Source organism: Camarhynchus parvulus, chromosome 17 (assembly GCF_901933205.1).
Source record: "Camarhynchus parvulus chromosome 17, STF_HiC, whole genome shotgun sequence".
NCBI lineage: Eukaryota > Metazoa > Chordata > Aves > Passeriformes > Thraupidae > Camarhynchus > Camarhynchus parvulus.
The window spans coordinates 4,622,465-4,642,833 of NC_044587.1; the positions used below are offsets into that span (position 1 = coordinate 4,622,465).

General features: G+C 59.6%; 1 protein-coding gene across 2 annotated transcripts; it reads right to left on the reverse strand.

Moving 5' to 3' along the window:
• Positions 1-171: 171 nt before the first annotated feature.
• Positions 172-19,214, reverse strand: LAMC3 (laminin subunit gamma 3). Of its 2 annotated transcripts, XM_030961317.1 has the most exons (28): positions 18,827-19,214; positions 14,856-15,160; positions 14,534-14,664; positions 13,493-13,659; positions 12,935-13,123; positions 12,658-12,775; positions 12,479-12,577; positions 12,140-12,276; positions 10,624-10,740; positions 10,128-10,323; positions 9,825-9,937; positions 9,372-9,590; positions 7,777-7,965; positions 7,449-7,694; positions 6,942-7,095; positions 6,696-6,838; positions 6,436-6,614; positions 5,814-5,952; positions 5,203-5,408; positions 4,846-4,922; positions 4,598-4,732; positions 4,175-4,319; positions 3,898-4,059; positions 3,579-3,681; positions 3,278-3,477; positions 3,001-3,147; positions 2,702-2,801; positions 172-2,098 (listed from the first exon to the last, which is right to left on the reverse strand). In XM_030961317.1, the coding sequence occupies exons 1-28, from the start codon at positions 19,185-19,187 to the stop codon at positions 1,854-1,856; spliced, it is 4,722 nt and encodes a 1,573-aa protein (XP_030817177.1). In that variant the 5' UTR covers positions 19,188-19,214; the 3' UTR covers positions 172-1,853. The 2 variants fall into 2 exon arrangements, with proteins under 2 accessions (XP_030817177.1, XP_030817178.1); XM_030961318.1 differs by lacking the exons at positions 172-2,098; positions 2,702-2,801; positions 3,001-3,147 and having other exon boundaries at positions 3,345-3,477; positions 3,898-3,941.
• Positions 19,215-20,369: the final 1,155 nt, after the last annotated feature.

Consider the following 20,369-nt stretch of genomic DNA (forward strand, 5'->3'; position numbering starts at 1 on the left):
TATGTTAAAATCATGTACTAGCATGATTTTATGCTAGAATTTTCAGACATTTGCCCCTCACCGCCCCAAATGCAGCCACATTTCAACCCCTGCTCTTTAAAAGCAGCAGACTCAGGTACAGTGTGCTCTCCTGCCGCCACTCACCCTGGATGGACAGCTGTGTGTTATATTAAGAATTTTTAATGGATACATCTCTAGGCAGGTGGCACCATCGAAAAACACAGAGTTCCAGGGAGAGCAGGAGGCAGCGTGAACCACATCTTCAGCAGCAGGCACACAGCAGAGGCTTGACATTTCTGTCAGAGCAGCAAATTTGTGTGTTCACTGGAGATGCATAATTGTCCTCCCAGAGAGACAGTAAGTGGCCACGGCCCCCTGCCTCTGGCCGAGATGATCACGCTGTGCTCTCACTGTTCCATGGTTTTGCTTTCCCAGAGCTGTCCTTGGGCAGCAGCAGGGGAGCCCCTGCCATCACACCCCCACAGCACTGCAGCTCTGGCACCCCACTCCTCGGGCAGCTTTTGTGCAGAATTAGAAGGGCAATGGCTTTGTTCTCTGTAGGAGAATCCTGTGTTCCTTCCAGGCCACTGGACCCGCCAAAGATGTTGCTGGGGGAATTCAGCATCGATGGCAGCAATTTTACATAAATTACACAAGACTTTAGCAAACCTGATTTGCAGCACTGTGAGCAGAAAAAACATAGGTAAAACCGGTTAAAAAATGAAGCAAGCTCCAGCCTGGGGGACTCGTTTCTGGTCTCATGGGAATGACTTCAGCTACCTGGAGTCCCAGCACAGCCAGCACAAGGTGGGCTGAGCCAGGACCTGGCTTGTCCTGCAGCCCAGCCCACACGGGAGCACAGAGGAGCATAAATGCCTTTCCTTTAAAGGCAATACAGCCACTGACCTCTGCCACCCCGTGGGAGTGACACAGGCAGGAGCGGTGTCCAGCTGTTCCCCATCCAGTCCACACTGGCTGCACAGCCTGCTGCCATCAGCCAGCTCCTCTCCAGTGGGGCTCGTGGGGCTGTGGGTGCTGCTGCTCTGACACCTCCCTGGGATTGGTGGCAATTGGCTGTTTTGTAGCCATGCCTGGTGACATTCAGTGAGCCAAGCAGAGCTGGCTGTGGCCTTGTCTTATCCTGGAGCAAGGGAACAGCAAGATCTGAGCTCCTCTCATACTGAAGCAGGCTGAGGATGTCTCACCTGCCTTCCAGGAGCTGGGTGAGGATGCATCTTTGCTTTGTTTCTGCTCATTAATTTAGCCCTCCCTGCTGTGAGCTCCTTTCCCTTGGGAAGCAGGCAAGCTGTGTGCCCTTCCGGTGAGCAGCTCTCTGCCTGGCTTCACCAGGATTCCTCTCTGCACCTCTGTGACCACAGCATGACACTGCAGGGTGCTGTGCAGCAGGACCAGCTTCCAGCACGTGTCAGAGCCTCTCTCTTCTCCTGGGGCAGGAGGGAGTGCCAGGCAGTACAGCTTGGGTACATTGCATACTTGGTAAGCTGTCCCTGCCCTGTGCGCCGTGCTGCGATGGGAAAGAAGGGATGGAGGAGATCTGTGAGGATTCTTTGTTCACTCTGCAGTGGGAGACCAACCCTGGAACGGCTCCATATCCTGCACAGAAACATCAGTGCCCCTGGTGGGTGGGTGTCCCCCCATCCCAAGGACAGAGGTGGTGGCTGGAGTCATGCTGCAGAGTGCCTGAACGGGTGTGGAGAAGGACCTGGGGTGTGATGCTGTAGGAGGGCAGTGCAGTGGGAGGGATTGGTGCTGGTGAATGCAGAGTGTCCTTCCCTCTGCCATTCCCTGTGCAGGGTGGGCACAGAGGACATGTGGCAGCAGCCAGCGACCTGTCACTTCGAGCAGCTCTCAGGGAGGCTCCGCAAAATGTCCTCCAAGTTCTGCTTGTCGGCCCGGATCTCAGCCAAGTCGCTCTCAAACGCCTGGATCTGCTCCTGCTGCCGTGCTGCCTCCTGCTGCAGCCGGCTGAGCTGCCTGGCCAGGGGACCCGGCGTGGCCAGGCGCAGCCACAGCTGCTCCAGCTGCAGCCTCCCCGTGCTCAGCACTGCCTCCACCTCCGTGTCCTGCTCCAGCTTACCTGGGCAGGGAGGGAGAGGACATGGATGAGAGCAGAGAAGGGGACAGGAGATGTTCTGGATGTACTGCATGGCACCAGGCAGACTATAAGGAGTGGGTGCAGCAGAGCATGGAGGCTTTGCAGCTTCTCACTGATCACAGACAAGCAAACAGAGCTATGGCTCCAGGCAGGGCCTGGGCACTTCTCATTCTTACAAATGGGTCATGGTTTCCAGGCTTTTGCAAAATTTCTTGGATGCAAAAATCCTGGAATGCTCAGAAATAAACCCATGTGATAAAAACAGGAGGAGCTGGAGCAAGACCAACCAGCAACAAGGAGCAAACCCAGTCTTGCACAGCCTTCAGTTCCAAAGAGACTTTGCCAGCCTTGCTCCCCCTGAGGATCCCAAGGGAGGTCAGTGTACCCAGAGCAGACATGAGCACACACATCCAGCAAGCCCCAATTCATTCTTCATGAGCCTTAAAGAAGCCTTGCTGAGACCATGGATGATCTCAGGCAAAGAGCACCCAGCTCAGCCTGGATGGCCATCAAGCAGGACTACCAGCGAGCAGGAGAGCCCAGCCCTTCCCGTGGACCTGCACCCCATTTCCCCCCAGGTCTCACCTAGGCTGCTCAGCAGGTTGTTCAGGGTCTCGATGTCTGACATGAGTGAGCCCCGAGCTTCCTGGAGACTTTTTGCCATCTCACTCACCTCTGACCCCACCTTCCAACAGAGACAGACACCCAGATCAGGGACATCACTGACCCTTGGCTGGATGGTAGAGGAGATCCCAGGAACATCCCCAAACTGTTGTCCCTAATAGTGGAGCTCCCAAACCAGATTGTTCCCTATGCTTTGGGATGTGGGCAAAGCTGCTTCCATGCTCTGGAGGACACAACCTGCCCAAGGGAACCCAACTGACCTGCTGTGCTTCCTCCAGGTGTCCCCTGAGCTTCTCAGCCATGTGCTCCTGCCGGGACAGCTCCCACTGGGTCTCATTGGCACGCATGGCGAGCTGGCTGGCGTGTTTGAGGGCCTGTTTGCTCTCCTGCAGCACAGCCCGTGCCCTCTGCAAAGGATAGAGATGGGGACAGTCACCTGGGGAGACACAGCCCTGCCTGCAGCAGCCTGGGTTCTGTAGGTGATGGCTGTGAGCCTGGCCATGCCCAGCAGCTCCACCCCAATCCCTCAGCTCAGACCTTGGCACTCTCCTCAGAGAGCTGCTCAGCCTCCCCAGCTGTCCTCTGGGCTGTGGTGGAGATGGACAGGGAGTTTCCCAGTGTCTTCTCTGCCTGTTTAATCTTCCTCTGAGCATCCACCACCACTCTGTCCCGCACAGTGGCCATCTTCCTCCTCAGGGCAGCCTGGCTCTTCTGATGCCCCAGCACCTTCTTCATGCCTATGGGAGCAACCTGGCCATCACCAAACTGTCCACTTCCCCCCTTGTCACCTGGTGAGAGCCAGGTTGTGGCTGGAGATGCTCTCACTGGAGCCTTTTACCTTCCAAGCTGGCCAGGAGGGCCTCAGCATCAGAGAGAACATCTTTTCCTCGGGAGACAGCCATGGTGGCCATGCCATGGGCAGAGCCAGCCTGGTCCTGCAGCTGGAGAGGAGAATAGAGGAGAAATGAGGCTGGGCAGCTGGGAAATGTGGGATTCAGCCTGCTCCCGTTTGGCAGGCAAGCTCCTAGGGACATCTGGGACCCCAAGGGAAGTTGTCTCCCAGAACATCTTCTCCCAGCTCCCTGGCTGCAGGTGTGGTCCCTCCAGCTGCTGGAGCAGCAGGGATGGGGCTCCCCAGTCCTGTGAGAAGCAATTACCTGCTTGAAGCCACGAGTCCTTTGCAGCTCCAGGTGCAATCCAGCTGCCAGTGCGTGGGATGCCTCCACAGCCTGCTGAGCCAACGGCTCCTGGGCTGCTGCTGCCTGCTCCAGCGCTGCCAGCTCCTGTGCCAGGTCTCCAGCCTGCACTGGCAGCACCTGCTGCAGGATCAGGAGTGCCAAAGGCTCCATGAGATCATCTCCCAGCTCGGGAGGCAGCACTGGTAAAGCAGGAGGCAGGGATGCCAGCAGGAGCTGTAGCTTGGGTGCTGCTCACCTGCCCCAGAGCAGCCACCTGCAAAAGTCTCTCAGCCAGGTCAGCATGTGTCTGTTCCACAGCTGTCAAAGCTCTCCTGGCCTCCACTGCCACCTCTGCCATGCCAGCACCCAGCTCCTCCTGTGCCCGCTGGATTTCCTCATACCTACACAGGACACTGCTGTCAGCCAGGGCCCTCTGGTCCCTTGAAGGACAAAGAGGACAACCTGGCCCTGGACATGGATGTAGCAGGAAATTCTGGGGGCTTTTCCTGAACCCCCCAGCACACAGCACCCAGTCCCTCTGCTTTACAGCTCTGTGGTGCAATGAGTTTGAAGGTGCTCAGCACGTGCCTGTTGGGCAGGAGCCAAATCCCTGTGGCTGAGCCCTGTAACAGGGACCTGGCCAGAGGAAAGGGGCTCTGGTGCCCTGCCAGCCCCTCACCCGGCCTCCAGCTCGTGCTGCACGTCCTGTGTGGTGTTCCTCTCCAGCAGGTTCCTCAGGAGCTCGGAGCTGGCGTTGGAGGCACGCAGCGCTCTCCTGACCGTGGCCTCCACCTGTGCCACGGAGTCCTTGTGGCTGCAGGGACAAGGACACCCAGACAGAGGGAATCAGGATTGGCCTCCTGGCAAAGGAGTGCCCCCTGCACTCCCAGCTGGGCTGACAGCTTCCTCTGCCTGTTCAAATCTTACCTCTTGGACAGAGCCTGAGCTTCCAGGGCCCAGTGGCTCCAGTTTGTGGGCTGCTGTGGGATTTCCTGGGGAATTTCCTTGGAATGCAAACAGCAGCACTGAGACCCTGGCAGGGAGCAGGCACCCCTGCACCCTGCCAGCCCAGCACCACCAAGAACCTCCCAAAGGGCTTGAGCAAGGAAAATACCTCCTCTTGACTCAGCTGCAAGGAGCGCTATACCCACATGGACCCCAGGCTTTCCCACTCCCCCACTCTGCTGGTCACATCCCACCCCAACAGTCGTGGCAGGCACATCCCAGTGCTCCCCAGGACTGCCACCACCCCCCCAGGAGCCCAGGGCCCCTGAGAGCCCCCACCATGGTAGCCAGGGTGTCAGCAGCGTGCAGGATCTCCTGCTCAGCCGACTGCAGCACGGCCCCGATCTCTGAGAGCAGCGTGCAGGTCTTGGGGGGTCCGTGGTCAGAGCAACTGGTGGCCTGGCTGGCGTTGCTGAGACGGCCTTGTGCAGTGTTCAGTGCCCCTGCCAGCTGCCCCACCTGCACCAAGAGGGTGGCCCAGGCACCTGTGGGCAGCACAAGCATCTCGTTGCCCATTGGGGTTGCTCAGGGCTCCCTGCTGCCCAGTGGAGCTGCCCCTTGCCCCAGCCCCTAACACCTACTGATGAAAGGGGAATACAGTCCCTCTGGGTGCTCAGGGGGGACCAGGAATTCAGCACCCAAAGGGTACCCATGTGTTGGTGCTCAGCCCCCAGTAATGCCCATCACTGCCTGCTCCAAGACCTCAGTGGTGTGAGCATCCCTGCAGTGCTCTGTCCTCCCAAAAAGGCATGTCCCCTCCACTGGCCCCACCCAGGTCACACCACACTGAGGCCAGCACCCACCTGGGACCTCCTTGCACCCCCCCAGCATGTCACAGCACCCTGAGGGAGCAGAGGGTGGGAGGAAGGAGAGAGGAGAGTGCCCTGTACCTCTCAGGAGGTGTGGGCTGGGCAGCCCATCTCCACGGGGTGCATCTCCCAGCACGGCAGACTGGCCCGGGTGTGTGTCACAGCCTGGCTTCTGCAGCCACTCCTCCATCTCCTGCAGCCTGGCCTTCAGGCGGTCAGCCTGCGGGCAGGACAGGGGGACACGGGGGGACATGGGGGGACAGTGAGGCACTGCAGGGGTGTCACAGACATCTTTTATGAAAAATCCTTTCCTTAGGATTTTTCCTCCTGAGAAGCTGAGTTGCCTCAAGAACAAAATGCAAACAATGATGATCTGCTGCTGTAGAGTGCAACAGGTGGATCTGTGATTGGTCTTATGCAGTTGTTTCTAATTAATAGTGAATCACAGTCAGCTAGCTTGGACTCTCAGTCTGAGACACAAACCTTTGTTATCATTCCTTCTTTTTCTATTCTTAGCTAGCCTTCTGATGAAATCCTTCCTTCTATTCTTTTAGTATAGTTTTAATATAATATATATCCTAAAATAATAAATCAAGCCTTCTGAAACATGGAGTCAGATCCTCGTCTCTCCCCTCATCCTAAGACCCCTATGAGCACGGTCACACAGGGGTGCTGTGCCTGTCTCAGCAGTGCAAGGCTGTACCTCGTCCTTCACCAGCCCGTAGCAGGCAGGACACTGCTGGCAGCGGGAGCCCAGCGGCTCCAGGAAGAAGTTGGCCTGGCAGCGGTCACACTTGTAGCCCACGAAGCCAGGGTGGCACAGGCAGGTGCTGTTCTCGTGGCACTGCGGGGTGATGGAGCCCAGCGGGGAGCAGTTGCAGGCTGCAGTGGGGGCAGAAAGGCATCACAGTGTGGCTGCCAGCCCTGCTTTGGGGACAAAGATGCAGTGCCCATTCCCGTTACCTCGGCAGCCCCTGGCAGAGAAGCCGAAGAAGCCGTGCTGGCATCGGTCACATCTCCTCCCAGTGACACCAGGCTGGCAGGAGCACTGCCCCGTCAGCACGTGGCACCCGCTCTCCCGTGACCCTGTTGGGTGGCACTCACAGCTGGCATGAGAAGTGGAGGGTCATGAGCAGGCAATCAATGCAGAGAGCAGAGCTGGGAGCATGGAGCCACTCCCTGGCAGCCCCATGGCATGCCCCACAATACCTCCTGCACCCCACGGTGGGCTCCAGGCCGTAGTAGCCAGGCTGGCACTGCCCACAGGCTCTGCCTGTCACATGTGGGAGGCAGTGGCACTGGCCTGTGCCAGGATCACAGCCCTCCAGCCTCGGGTCTGAGCCACTGGGGTTGCAGTCACAAGCTATGGGAGACAAAATAACCCTTAAATTCCAGCATAAATAACCAGACAAAATAACCCTTAAATCCCAGCATGGGGCTGGTGGATGGGACTGCAGGAATGGTGTGCTCTGGGGCTGAGCTCCTGACAACGTGGAGAGCCACGTTCCCCCATCAGCCAGGCTCCAAAGAGCCCCTGCAAGCCAGAGTATCTCGGGGGAAGGATGGCTGTGGAGCAAGAGGGCAAAGGGGAACACGTGGGGGTAACCTGGACCATCCATCAGCCCCTAAACCTGCAGGGCATCCCCTTCCACCCTCTGCCTTCACAGCTGGGAGGATTTTGGCTGCGAGTGAGCTGTGCCCGGGGGCTGTACTTACGAGCACACTTCCCAGCAGGGCTGGGAGCCAGCGCGTCCCCGTAGAAGCCCGGCCGGCACCTCTCGCAGTGCTCTCCCATTGTGTTGTAGAGGCAGCGCAGGCATCGGCCGGACACGGGGTCGCAGTTCCCCACGGCATTGGGATCCACGTTCCCGTGGCACTGGCAGGGCTCACAGGGGCGCACGGGGCCTCTCTGCCCCAGGGGGTCCCCGAAAAACCCGTCATCGCAGAGCTCACAGCGCTTTCCTGGGGAGGGTGGAACGGTGGGGAGGATCCAGCCGTGCCCACGCTGCCCACAGCCCCTGTGCCCACCCAGCCCCAGCCTCACCTCTCTGCCCCGGGGGGCAGTGGGTGCAGACCACCTCCCCAGTGCTGGGCACCTCGGTGCAGGGCGAGCGGCCGGGGCAGGGGCAGGGCTTGCAGTCGTCGGAGCGCCCTAAGAAGGGGTTGCCGTAAAAGCCGGGGCTGCAGCGCTCGCAGGAGGGACCCTCTGTGTTGTGTGAGCACTGGCAGTGCCCTGCGGGGAGGAAAACGGAGCTGAGGATCCACGAAAATCCAACCCCGAATAACAGCAGGGACTGCGGGAGGGATAGAGAGCCCAGCGCTGAGCGCGGCAAGAGGGATGTGCAGCTCCAAGCGAGGGGTTGCACATCTCCAACCGGTACTCGGGACATTTTCCCTCCTTGCCCTGTCTTTGGTCGAGGGAGAAAGTTTTGGAAAGGCCACGGCGGCCACAGCGACGCAGGGACGAGGCAGCTCTGGCACAGGCAGCACCATCGATGTGTGCGGAGGCTGCCGGCGCCTGCCGTAATCCACAACACATTTCTGAGCGTCGAGGCGCGTCCTTTCCAGCCCGGCTTGGAAAACACAAACAGCCGGCCCGGCACCCACCGGGGAGCATCTCCTCCAGAGCGAGCCGAGCCTCTGAGTCAGCCTTCCGAAATCGGCTGCGAGGAGGAGAGGGAGGAAGAGAAGGAAGAGTGCTCAAGGAACCCCCCAGCTCCAGGCAGATGCTCTGCTTCACTGGAGACAGAGGAGTCAGGAGGAGGATTTCCCCCCGTGTTTTGTGGGGTCGGGTCATACCAGGAAGGCTGCGCGGGAGGGGGTGTTATTCCATTTTCCCCACATCCAGGCAGAGTCAGACGATGGAAAATAAAGAAAAAGCGGGTGGCAGGAAGAAGTGGAAAAATAAACTAAAGGAAGTGCGCAGGCTGGCAGCGCCCGGGCCGGAACATCAAAAGTCTGGCCCCATCCCTGGGGATTGTGCAGTCGGCGGCGCCAGCACCACTCTGCGGGATGAGGGCGGGTTTGCAGAGCTGCCGCCGTGGTTTCGTGGGCAGGGGCGTTCGCCGGGCTCTCTGCCTCCTCCAGCCCTCTGCATCCCTGCTGTACATCATTATTACTCCCCACTGAGGAGAACCAGCCACCAGGGGTTGGGCTGGCAGCACAAGAGCTGGCTCCTCTGGTGTCTTCCCTCTGTGTTTTCCTGCTTTTTTCCTTGTTTCTCTGCTCAGATTCACCCTCAGTTTGCAGATTCCAGAGCTGCCCCCAGTCCTGCTCCTCTCATCGGGTGGTGAAGCTGCTTGTGAGACCCAGCCTAGCAAAACCCTCTCTGCTGCCCTGGCCCCTCACTCCTCTGAGCACCAGCACCCTTCCCTTCTCCTCCTTAGAGATCATGAAAGTATAATGAAAAAATGCTCCTCTAATTATAAATTACCACCATTAATTATTGCACTTCATTAATAGTCTCTATCTTTGCAGATATGAACCCTGTCCCTAGAACCACCCAAGCAATTCAACTTGCAAATTTCGGGAACCACAACCTCACCAGTGGTTCCCAGCTTCCCTCAGAACAAGCAAAGGCAGAGATTTATCACCCACACACGGAGCAGCAGGTGAGTGGTGGGGCCGGGGGGTGCACACCTGTGAGGGGGTGGCAGTCCCCGTGCTGGTTGCAGGTGCAGGGCACGCAGCTGACGAAGGGGCCGCCAAATGGGATCTCCCTCTTGAATCCAGGTGCACAGGACTGGCAGAACTGCCCCGTGTATCCCATGGGACACGTGCACTCCTCCACCCAGCCTGCCCGTGGGCCCGGCCCCGGGCGAGCAGATGTGAGCTGGACCTCGCTCAGGGACAGCCTGCCTGTGAGAGGGGAGAGCCGTGTGGGAATGGGATGCTGCATCCCCTGCTCTGAAATGCTCCAGACAGACCCCAAAACACCTCCTTGAGAGCCCAGGGGGGTTCACAGAGAGGAGGCAGCCCCTGCCCCAAAACACCTCCTAGAGTCCCTCTCATCCTCGGGAGCCTGATGCTGCTTCCATGTCTCCAGTGCCACCCCAGCCTGGTCCCACGGAGATGTCCTGTGGAGCCACCCACCTCTCCCAGGGCCATGGCTCACACGGAGGCGGAGGGAGCTCAGGTTGGAGAGCAGGCGCTGGAAGCTGAAGGCTGACAGCAAAGGCTCTGCACCCTCCTCTGCCTCGTGCAGCCTGTTGGAGAGGGAGTGGGGGAGGCAGGACAGGGCCAGCATGAGCTGGGTGCTGCAGGACAGCTCAGCTCCTGGCTGGGACCCTGGCAGGGAGCCCCCGAGATGGACAGAGAGCAGTAAAGGGAGCCCAGACAAATCAGGCACCGAGGCCTAAACCCCACTGAGGCTCCCCAAAACTCCATGATGGGTACCTGAAGGTGACAGCCTGCTTTCCATGCTGGAGCTGGCTCTTGCTGCTGGACATGGTGATCTTCAAACCCTCGCCCTCCAGCAGCAGCTGGACCTGGAGCAGAGGCACCCCAGGTTCTGTTCTTGTCCCGTTCTCCACTCCCAGCAGCAGGGACAGGAGCTGCCCATAACTGAGGCGCTGGTTCTGCAGAAACTTCTCTGTGAGGGGAGAGAGGAGCAGAGTCTGTAGGACATGGAGGCACCAGCTCTGCCAGGACTGCCAGCGCAGCCCTATTCCCACCACCACCATCAGGAGCCACAGTCACCCTCCTAGGGTGGTGCCAGCTCCAACCTGCCCTCCTGGGGTCCCAATGCACTGTTCCAATGCCCCCCACTGTCTTCTGCTACAGAAACATGCGCAGCTCTGGAATGGAGCCCAGTGTTTCCTGCACCAGCATGGCAGTGGGACAAGAGCACCTCATGGCAGAGCAGCCCCCAGGGACCCAGCACACACAATACCTGGTGCAAGGAAATCCACTGGCTCCTCTCCGTCCCACTCAGCGACGATCTCCCGGCCAGCCCAGCGCAGAGGCAGCTCTGTGGTGTCTGGAGCTGTGGCAGCCCAGCCCTCCAGCCCTGTGTGACAGGATGCAGTGGCAGGGCACAGCTAAGGGAGCAGTGAGTCCCTGCCAGCACAGCACCAGCAGGGTGCTGCTTTCAGGGGCTCTGCCCCTCCTCCCAACATTCTCTCGAGTTTTGGAAAGGGCCAGTATTTTGTAACACCCTGCCCCACTTGGGCCCTGTGTTCTCATGCACTGGAGAGTGGCCTTAACCACCCCTCATGTATTTATTTTCTTAGATTTGGAGGAAATTATTCTCTTTAAACTTTTGCCCTCCTGCCTGTGCTGCCATTCTAACATTGCTGTGGGCTAGTGAGCGCAGGAAGCTGGAGGAGAAATGCTGGAGAAGCCCAGAAGAGACGGGGCATAGTTGCACTAAGTTGGTTTCCTCAAGAAACCAGTTAAACTCCCCCCCACTCCACAGGGTTAGTTATTTCTTCCAGCCCTGCAGGACAAACACTTGGAAATCTCTCAAGTGGGCTGTGCTCTGTTATCAAATCATCCCCGAATTTATACTTTCACCCAGTATAAGAAAATTCCATCTGATCCCCCTCCACTGCGGACTGGGGAATGTTTTGGGGAGCGGGGATTTAGGAGGGTGCTGTGGCTGCATCTCAGAAACTGCCAAACCAGTCCCCAAGGGAGCAGCCCCAAACTGGCTGTGTGAAGGATGGAAAAAAAGACTCGGTTTAAAGCCTGGCTCGGTTTCAAGGCCGTGAAGACATTCCAGCAGCGCAGCAATTGGCAGCGCGGTTTAAAGGCAATTAAGATCCGCCCGTGCCTGGCGCATTCGCATCCATCTGGGAAGAGGCGCGGCGGAGCGGGGTGCCCGCGAGGGTGCCCGTCCCCGCGGTGTCCCCGCGGTGTCCCCGCGGCGGGGCTGCACACGCCGGCGTGCGCGGCAGATGGCAGGGTTTCCCCAGCATCCCGCACGCATCCAGCCCTGCCAGCAGCCAGGCAAAAGCACCACCTCCCGCCCGCCCGTCCAACCGCGTTGTCACATCCCAGCCGAGCACGGGGACAGAAGGGAATAATTGGGAAAGTTCCCAGCAGGCTCCGTCCTATTAGTTTTTTTATCTTCCTGAGCTGATCTTTAGCGATCCCAAAGTCCCTGGTGTGGTGCAATGTCCATGGCTGGCCCCTCAGCCCACCCTGAGCCATGCACAGCCCCAGCAGCAGGTTGGCATGGAGGGGTGCCACCCTGTCCCCGTGGAGCTGGGGGCAGAAGCAGAGGTTTAACAGTAAAACAGGGGCAAGCCAGAGAAACCCCTCTCCACCCATCACCACCAGTTAGCTCCAAAGGGAGGTGCTCAGCCCCAAAGAGGGACATTCAGCCACATCCTTCCCAAATAGTTTTGGCTGAAATTGGCAGAGCAGCGCCATCCGTTTTACCTGGGGCTGGGGGGGTTCGTTACCTTGGCTGAAGTCGGAGCGGATGTGCGTCTCCTCGTAGCCATCTGCCGCCCTGCAGGCGCTGGAGTGGCCGTAACAGAAACAGCTGCTGCAGCCGATGGGGTTGTGGGGCTGCAGGTTAAACCAGCCCGGCTGGCACCTGGGCACAGGGAGGAAACAGGAGTATGTGGCACAGGGCAGGCAGAGCTGCAGGGAACCACAGCAGTGTCACTGTGTGGGACACTGGTGACAGCTCCTGTGAGCCCAGTCCCGGTGGTCCAAAGGAATGCAGCCCCACAGCCCTGCCACCAATTTCAAGACTGGAAAGGGACAGTGTTTCTGTCCCCATGCCAGGTGCTCACCTGTTGCACAAGTGCCCCTCCACCCTCTCCTTGCAGGTGCAGTGCCCCGTGTTGGGGTCGCAGGTGCCCACGCTGCCCGCGGGGTCACAGGTGCAGGGTCTGCATGGGGCGAGATAAAGGCAGGAGGTGAGCCCCGGTCCCATCCCACTGCTCCTGCCCGGGGCCGGATTCCTCCTCACCTGCAGCCACCCTCGCTGAGGCTGTGGTAGCCGTCCTTGCAGCGCTCACACTTCCAGCCCGTCACGTTGGCTTTGCAGACGCAGGTCCCCGAGCTGTCGCACTGGGGCTGCAGGGAGCCTGCGGGGACCCCGGGCAGCCCTGAGGCTCAACCCCAGCCAGGGAAAGACGGGAAACCCCAGCAAGAGAGAACCCACCAAAACCATCCCTCCCAGCAAACTCCGGCTGGGTTATCGGTAGCTTTGCAGCCGGAGCTCGGCTGGGCACAGCCGCACGCACCTGCGGGGTGGCAGTGGCAGGGCTGGCAGGCTCCCTGCGGCTCCCAGCGGTAGTAGTTCTGCCTGCAGCTCTCGCAGTGGGGCCCGGCCGTGTTGTCGCGGCAGTTGCGGCAGTGTCCCCCGTGCCCGCTGCGCCGGAACAGCTCCCGGTCATAGAAACACTCCTCGGAGCGGCCGCTGCAGTTGCAAGCTGGGGGAGAGGAGGGAGGACGGGTGGGCACCTGGCGGGCGCTGGAGGTTACGGCAACCTCCTGTGGGTCGGATGGGCAGGATGGGACCCCTTGGCCCGGCAGTGAGAGCTTTCAGCGGTGCCTCCGCCCTCGGAAGCAGAGGTGGGTGCAGCACGATGCACGGAGCAGATGGCTGCACTCGTGGGGTAAAGGGAATGGAAATACTCGGGTGCTGCAGGGAAGGGGAGCCCCGGGGTACAAATCCTCCCTCCCTCCCAAAATGGAGCAGGTGCAGGAAGGGCAGGAGGTGCCAGGTGAGCTGATGCAGCAGCCGGGCACCCATCAGGGCCAGCCATCCCTGTGGCTGTGGAGGCACCGGGGATACTCACGGAGGCACTCGTTGGCAGCCTCGGCTGTGCCGCGCGCCCAGGGCCGGTCCTGGTAGAAGGGCTGGCAGTGCTCACAGTCGGTGCCAGCCGTGTGGTGCTGGCACACACACACCAGCTGCCCGGCCTCGTCCGGCAAGCACTCGCTGGCGTGGCCATTGCATTTGCACCTGCAGTGAGACCCCAGCACGGGGCAGCCACTCTGAGCACAGTGTGGGCAGCAGCAGCAGTGGGACAGTGCCCAGGCTGTGCAGTGTGTGGCCCTGCTGCTGGGCTGGCTGTGGGGTGAGAGCAGCTCAGGCTGTGCTGGCCTTGAGGCCGCCCGCTGTGTCCCCGAGGCTCTCCCAGCCTGGCCAGTCGGGAGGTCACACACTGAGGGTGGCCTGTGCTGACCAGCTCCAGCTGCTGACCCCAGAGGTGGGACAACAGCTCCAGGTCTGCCGGCTGGGAGCTGTCCCAGCCCCGCTGCCTGGGGCAGACAGCGCTCTCAGGGATGGGAAGATTTTCCACTTCTCCGAGCTGGGGAAGAGCATGTGCGGCACAGCCCACAGGCAGCACCAAGTGGGTGCCACCGGCATCTCTATCCCACATCTGCTGCCCTTTCCTGCTGGCAGCTGTTCCAGCTCCTCTGCCTGTGGCCATGCTGACTCCAAGCTCCTCCAGTGGCCTCTACAGCTTCAGGTTATCTCTCCACTAGAACCCCATGGCTCCCCTTTTGCAGTGCCCAGGAGCCAGCAGGGTCACAGGAGGAGCAACACGAGCCCCAATGTCATTAAAAGCCATTTTGCTGGGAGGGAACAAAGCAAATGCAGCTTGTGGCACACGGAATGGGCTAGTGGGAAAAGACAACCATTCTGCACAGCTGGGAGGTCTCCAGGCTTAATCACCCATATCTGAACTTCCAGCTCCAGTTTACACATGGAGGAAGCCACATCTGAGCAGTTTACCCCAAAATCACAATTCAGACTGAGGTGGGTGGAGATCAGCTGCCCCAGTCCCACAGGCCCAAGAAGGTCCCCATACTTCTGCCTGGCTGCTCCTCACCTGCCACCAACAGAGAAGTCAGATATGGCATAGTAGTACGACTGCAACACCTTGGGGTCCTTGAAGATGTCATCCCCAAATGTGTTGAGCCGGTTCAAGGAGATGAGCAGGTCAGTGACTGTCACCCACTCCTGCAGGGGACATGGGGAAGCCACCTTGGTGGAGAGGTCTGGGCCACCAGCTCCCACCCCAACCAGGCCACATCCTGCAGCTTTTCAAGCCGGGCTGCAGCACATCCCCAGCACTTTTACCCCAGGGGAATGCAATAATGCCCTCAATTCCAAGGCTCCGTGCCCCACACCCCCTCCCACCCTGGTGGCACCTGCAGAGCAGGGCTTCCATCGAAGTTGTAGGCGCTGGGCCGTCCCTCCAGGGTGGAGAAGGCCACGTTGCCGCCGCTCAGCGGGGAGATGTCGCTGAACTCATCGCTGCAGAAGGCCACCTGCTCGTCCTCGCCCGGCCGCAGGTACTGCCGCGGCTGCTTGCCGTAGGTTTTCTGGCAGGAGGCGCTGTAGAACTGGAAGGGCACCCAGGGCCCCTCGGCGCGGCTGCGCTTGTAGATGGCGAAGCTCTCGGGGCGGCTGGTGTGGAACTTCAGCCGCACGTAGGTGATCTCGTAGGCTTTGCCTGGGGACAGAGCCACCACGCTGCGACCCTGTGCCGGCCACCCGATGGGCACCACAGCCTGGGTTATGCCAACAGCACCCTGCAGCACCCAGCACAGCTAAAAATGGACAAATCAGCACCCCCACCCAGCTGCCCTCAAGCAGCTCCTCCTTGATGCAGCCCAAACCCAGTCCTGATCCAAGCTGGCTCTTGCCTCCCACCCTTGTGTGGTGCACTGGGTGGGTTGCATGGGCAAAAGGCAGCTCCAAATCCAGGCTCTATCCAGCAGCTGGCCCAAAGCACTGAAAGCATCCCCAGGGCATTGGTGCTTTAGGGATGGAGAGCTGGAAAGGGTCAAGGCCAATCTCTTCCCAGGGAGCTGCATGCCAGGACCTGGCATCGCTTCCATCTTTGCTGGGATGAAGACAAAGAGAGGCCACCAATCCTTGGGGCATCCGGCGAGCTCTGAAAGAGCTTGAAAGGATTAGCAGAAAGGAAAAGAGAAAACACCAAAGTGAACATCAGACCCACTTAATTGCCAGAGATGAAGGACCAGCTCAAAGCCCGAATTGCTCCATAGCAGCACCACTCCTGACAGCACAAAACAATTAGCTGCAAGGTTTTGGCTTTATTTGAAAAGATAATGAGTTGGGAATGTTAGAGGGGTTATTCCGGGACTAGGAAAACAAGCCTTTAATTGGGCCCATATGAATACTGTCGCGTTATGTGCTGCGACTTTGCTGCGGGGGAGCCGAGGCGGCCGGCTACCAGCGCTGGGAAAAGCAGCTGCATCCCATCAGGGATGCAGGAAGCGCCCGGCACTGCCGGGAGAGAGGGACAGACCCACTCCCAGCCCACCCGGAGGTGACGAGGGCCGAGAAGGGGCTGCAGCTGGGCTGTCCCACCCTTGCCTTGTGCCTCTCCCCTCCCTCGGGGCCCGCTCCGCGCTGGTGGCAGCGGCGGTGGCCCTGTCCTGCGCCCCGAGCAGGGGACACGCCTGGCAGGCGCCGGTTCCCAGACAGCGCGGTCCCGAGAGGGTTTCTACCAAAACAGCGAGGTCGGGGCCGTCACCTCCCGGAGCAGTTTCCTCTGGGAGAGGAAGGGAAGGCAGAGCTGTGTCAATAAACCACCCCTGCCCCAAGTGGCCCCATTCGAGGGGAAGGGATGGCCGAGCTGGGGGAGCCCCATTTCGGTGCCTCCAGCTGGGGTGGAGCAGATTCACTTTTCGGAGGAATTTTCGTGAGAGGAGAAATTTGGCTGATTAAAAAGCGTGTCTGAGAATTTTCATGTGCTTTTCTCAGACAGGCTTTTTAATCAGCCAATTTCTCCTAAGGAAAATAAGATCCAGAAAATAACAGAGGCTGGTTGTCTCCTCTTTGCTGCTCAGGTGTGACATGTCCCAGAGCCAGATGTGCTGCTGGACAGTGATGCTGGGAATGGTGCACAAGCAGCACCAGGACCCCTGGGTGCTCTCCCAGCTGTGCACCTGCCTTCCCCTGAGCCCAAACTGCAGCTTGTACTGCTCTGGGGCTCCAAGAAGAGAATTCTGGACAGGTGGAAAGGAGCATGTGGGACAATCATGTCACCTACATGTCCTGTCATCTCTAGTCCTACAGGAAAATCAGAGTCACAGACACAGATAATGCCTGATCTAGACACTCCAAAGTGAGCCATTGGCATTCAGATTGCTTCCTGAGGAGCCCTGGTGTCTGTTGCCTTTTGCAAGCCACGGATATTTTGAGTTCCTTCCTGACATCTGACAGGGCAAATACAAGAGCTGTGGACACTTGGGATGATCGACCAGCTGCGAGCCCACTGCACCATAACAGCATGGCTGGAACCTCACAGAGAGAGAGAGATTTAAAGGAGTATAATCTAATTAACGCCAATCAACAACATGCAGGTAAACACGGGTCTTGTCCAAGTCATCCCTTGTCTTATATAATAAGCTCCCCAGGCAACCACGCTGGAGAACTTACAAGAGGTGTGACTGAGCAAGACAGGCAGGCTGAGGGGACACACTGCCTGGGATGAAACACCCGATTACTTGGTGGAGCTCAGGAGCAAGGGCTCAGCCCAGGCTGCATTCCAGGGCACTGCAGTTGGGCTTTTCCTGCTTAACCCAAGTGAAAGCATTAAGGCAGCAATAAAAACATCTGTGGCTGGGACAAGAACAGGGCCTGGCAGTTGTGGGAAATGTCAGACAATGATGTGCCTAGCACTTAGATGGTATTTTTTAGCATGGCAAGATAAAGGAGCCGTGCAGGAAGAAGGGTAGAATGGCAGAGGATGCTCCAGCTCACGAGGGGCTATAGGGCTGGAAGATGAGCTCGGTGCAGTCCTTGAGCCTTGGCTGTGTTAACAGAGACAGACACAGCAGGGCAGCCACAGGGAGTGGGCTCCACTGGAAACCCAAGTGTGGGGTCCAAGAAAGACCACAGAGGAGCCAGGGAAGAGCTGGAAGAAGGACAGAGAATGGGAAAGCAGCCCCGGGGCTCGCAGAGCCCGCACATGTGGCTGTGCCGAGCTGGGACTGGCGGCCACAAAGTCTCCTGGTGGCGGCAGCTGGCTCAGCCACACAGGCTGCGTTCGGGTGGTCTGTGCCCCGGGTCACCCACACACGGGCTGGGGACAATCTGACAGCGTGCGCTGGGTGGACAAGAGGCTGGCAAATGCCCTCAGGGCTGGCAGGAGCAGGGAGTGAGGATGGCAGATTCCTTCAGCCCCGCTTCCTGGTACCCAGCCCAGCCCCGGGATAGGATCAGATGTCCTTCCCCTCGCAGGGGGCTGGGAAAGCAGCGACCTCCACCCAGCCGGGCAGCTCCCCCGGCCCTGCCGGACCCTCCACGGCCACCCCGACCGCGCTGGGTCCCGCCAGCACGGCTCAGTGCCACCCCGGCACTCGGCTGTCCCCTCACCAGTGCCACCCCGACACTCGGCTGTCCCCTCACCGGCTCCAGCCGCAGCCCCTCCACTACCCGCCTTCGGCATGCAGATGGCAGGAGACTGCAGAGAATGAAGATTTTACAGCTCTGGCCAACAGCCAGGAGAGTTTAGATGGCAGGAAAATGTTATAAAACCTTTTTAAAATGCCAGGCATGCCCCTTGGGTTTAAGTACCCTCCAGGTGGGCGGCTTGCACGGTATTTAAAACACAGAGGGTCTGATGCCAGCTGGGGAATCCTACTGGGATTGCACGGTGTGTCTGGAGCTCGGCACCCCGAGACATACCAGGCACCCTGAGCAACGCACGGGGGTGAAACAGGGGGGGCTTGGCGCCCACGGCAGTCACCCTCCCCGGGCAAGGCTCTCCCAGGGTGGGAACCATCTGCCTCCTGATCCTCAGGCTTCCAAAATCAGGGGGAAAAGCAGCCCGGGGTGGAGGGGGAAGCAGGCACTCCGGGCATGGCTGGCTGGGAAGCAGCACAGACAGGCGCAGCTCCTGGCGTCCTGGGGCTCGGCTGGTGGACAGGGCAGAGCCTCCCCGAGTCCTTTCAGCGCTTTGCAGAGGGCAGCTCCCTCCATACACCCCCTAAAAAGCCATGGGGAGGATCCTGTCCTTAACCCAGCGCTGGCAGCAAGAGCTGCAGGGTGCAGGAGCATCCACCCTCATCTCTGCACCCCGATCTCCCTCCATTCGCACCCACTGCCCTCCACCGACCCCGCCGGGGCTCCTGCTGGCACTCACCCAGGTGCAGGGTGATGTTGACCGAGTTGGGGTGCTGGATGCCAAAGGCCATGGACTGGCTCTGCCACCAGGTGCTCTCCTCCTGGCTGTGGAAGTCGGTGAGGAAGGAGGCGTTGTGGTGGCGCCGGGGGTCGCTGGCGTCGCAGCGGTGGCACAGGGCGCCGGCGTGCTGGGCGCCCATGTGCAGGCAATAATCCTCCGGGGGAGAGCCGCACGTGTTGCTGGCACGGACGGCCCGGCCGAAGGCGGCGTTCTCGAAGACGGGCATGCAGCGGCGGGGCTGCCCCCGAGGGTCCCAGCAGGGGGACGAGACCCCCAGCCCCAGCAGGGCCAGCAGGCAGAGCCCCGGAGGCCGTGCCATGCCGCGGGTCTCCCGGCCGGACTCTGAGCCTCCTCCGGATAGCAGCAGGCGGGACGCGATGGGACGGGACGGGGTGGGATGGGATGGGACGGGTCCCCCCACCCGGCACCTCCTCTCGCTCCGAGGTCCATCTTGTGGAAGCTGCTGGGAATGTCGAAATATTCGTGTGTGAGGCAGAGCTGTGGAGTTTGGGATCCCCGCAGTGCCCAGGCCCTGGGGACGGGACCAGCCAGTGCTCCATCCCCGAAACATCTCCATTGCTTTGTGGATTGGGGATTTGCCTCTTCAGCTGCGTGGGCAGAGCTGAGCTCCTCCATTTCTCAGCCCTGGGAATGGGCTTGTGGTGGTGCATACCTCACTTGAGACTTTGTCCTTCAATTGGTAGGGGTCACCGCTTTTTTTTGCTGCCCCAAAATCAAGAGGGGATTAGGGAAAGGCTTTGAAACAGATTCAGCACCTTCTTCTCCCCACACTGATTTATGGGGGGCATTTACACCAGCCTGCCTGGGTTATGGGTCTGTGACATCCCAAGTCTCCACACCAGCACCCTCGAGTGGGGGGTCCCATCCCTGCCTGCTGCTCTGAGCCAGCCCAGTCCCCCAGACCTGACTGAGGTCACATTCCTGTGGAGGCATCTCCATGGGGTGGCAAAACCAGATCATCACCAGGCCTCATTAGCAGCTCTCAGCTAATGCTAATTATAGTCTGTGCCAGGGGAATCCCTCTGGGGACCACGGCACCCTCCAGGTCTGACCCATGAGGGCAGGAGGGTGGCAGCAATCAGGGAGACAGGCAGCCTGGCATGGTGCCATGCCCCTGGGCAAACCCTGACCCGCACCCCACGGGGCTGTATTTACAAAAATGGGATGCACAGGGGAGCTCTGACCCCCACCCCACTTCTCTGAGCTGCCAACAGGGGCTCTGGAAACTTAGTACTCATATATAATTTAAGCTCCCTTCCTCCCCTTCCCTTCTACTCTTATTTATTTTATTCTCCTTCCCCTACACGCTGCGGGAGAAAGCACCAGAGGGGAGCTGTGAATCAGAGTCCTGGGCAGCAGCGCCGTTTCAAAGCCCCATTATCATATATTGACCCAGGCTCTGACAGCCAGAGCCAGCTCCTCTGGGAAGGCTGCATTTCCCAGCATCCAGGAGCTGTGCAGCAGCTGCCTGGGAGTGGGC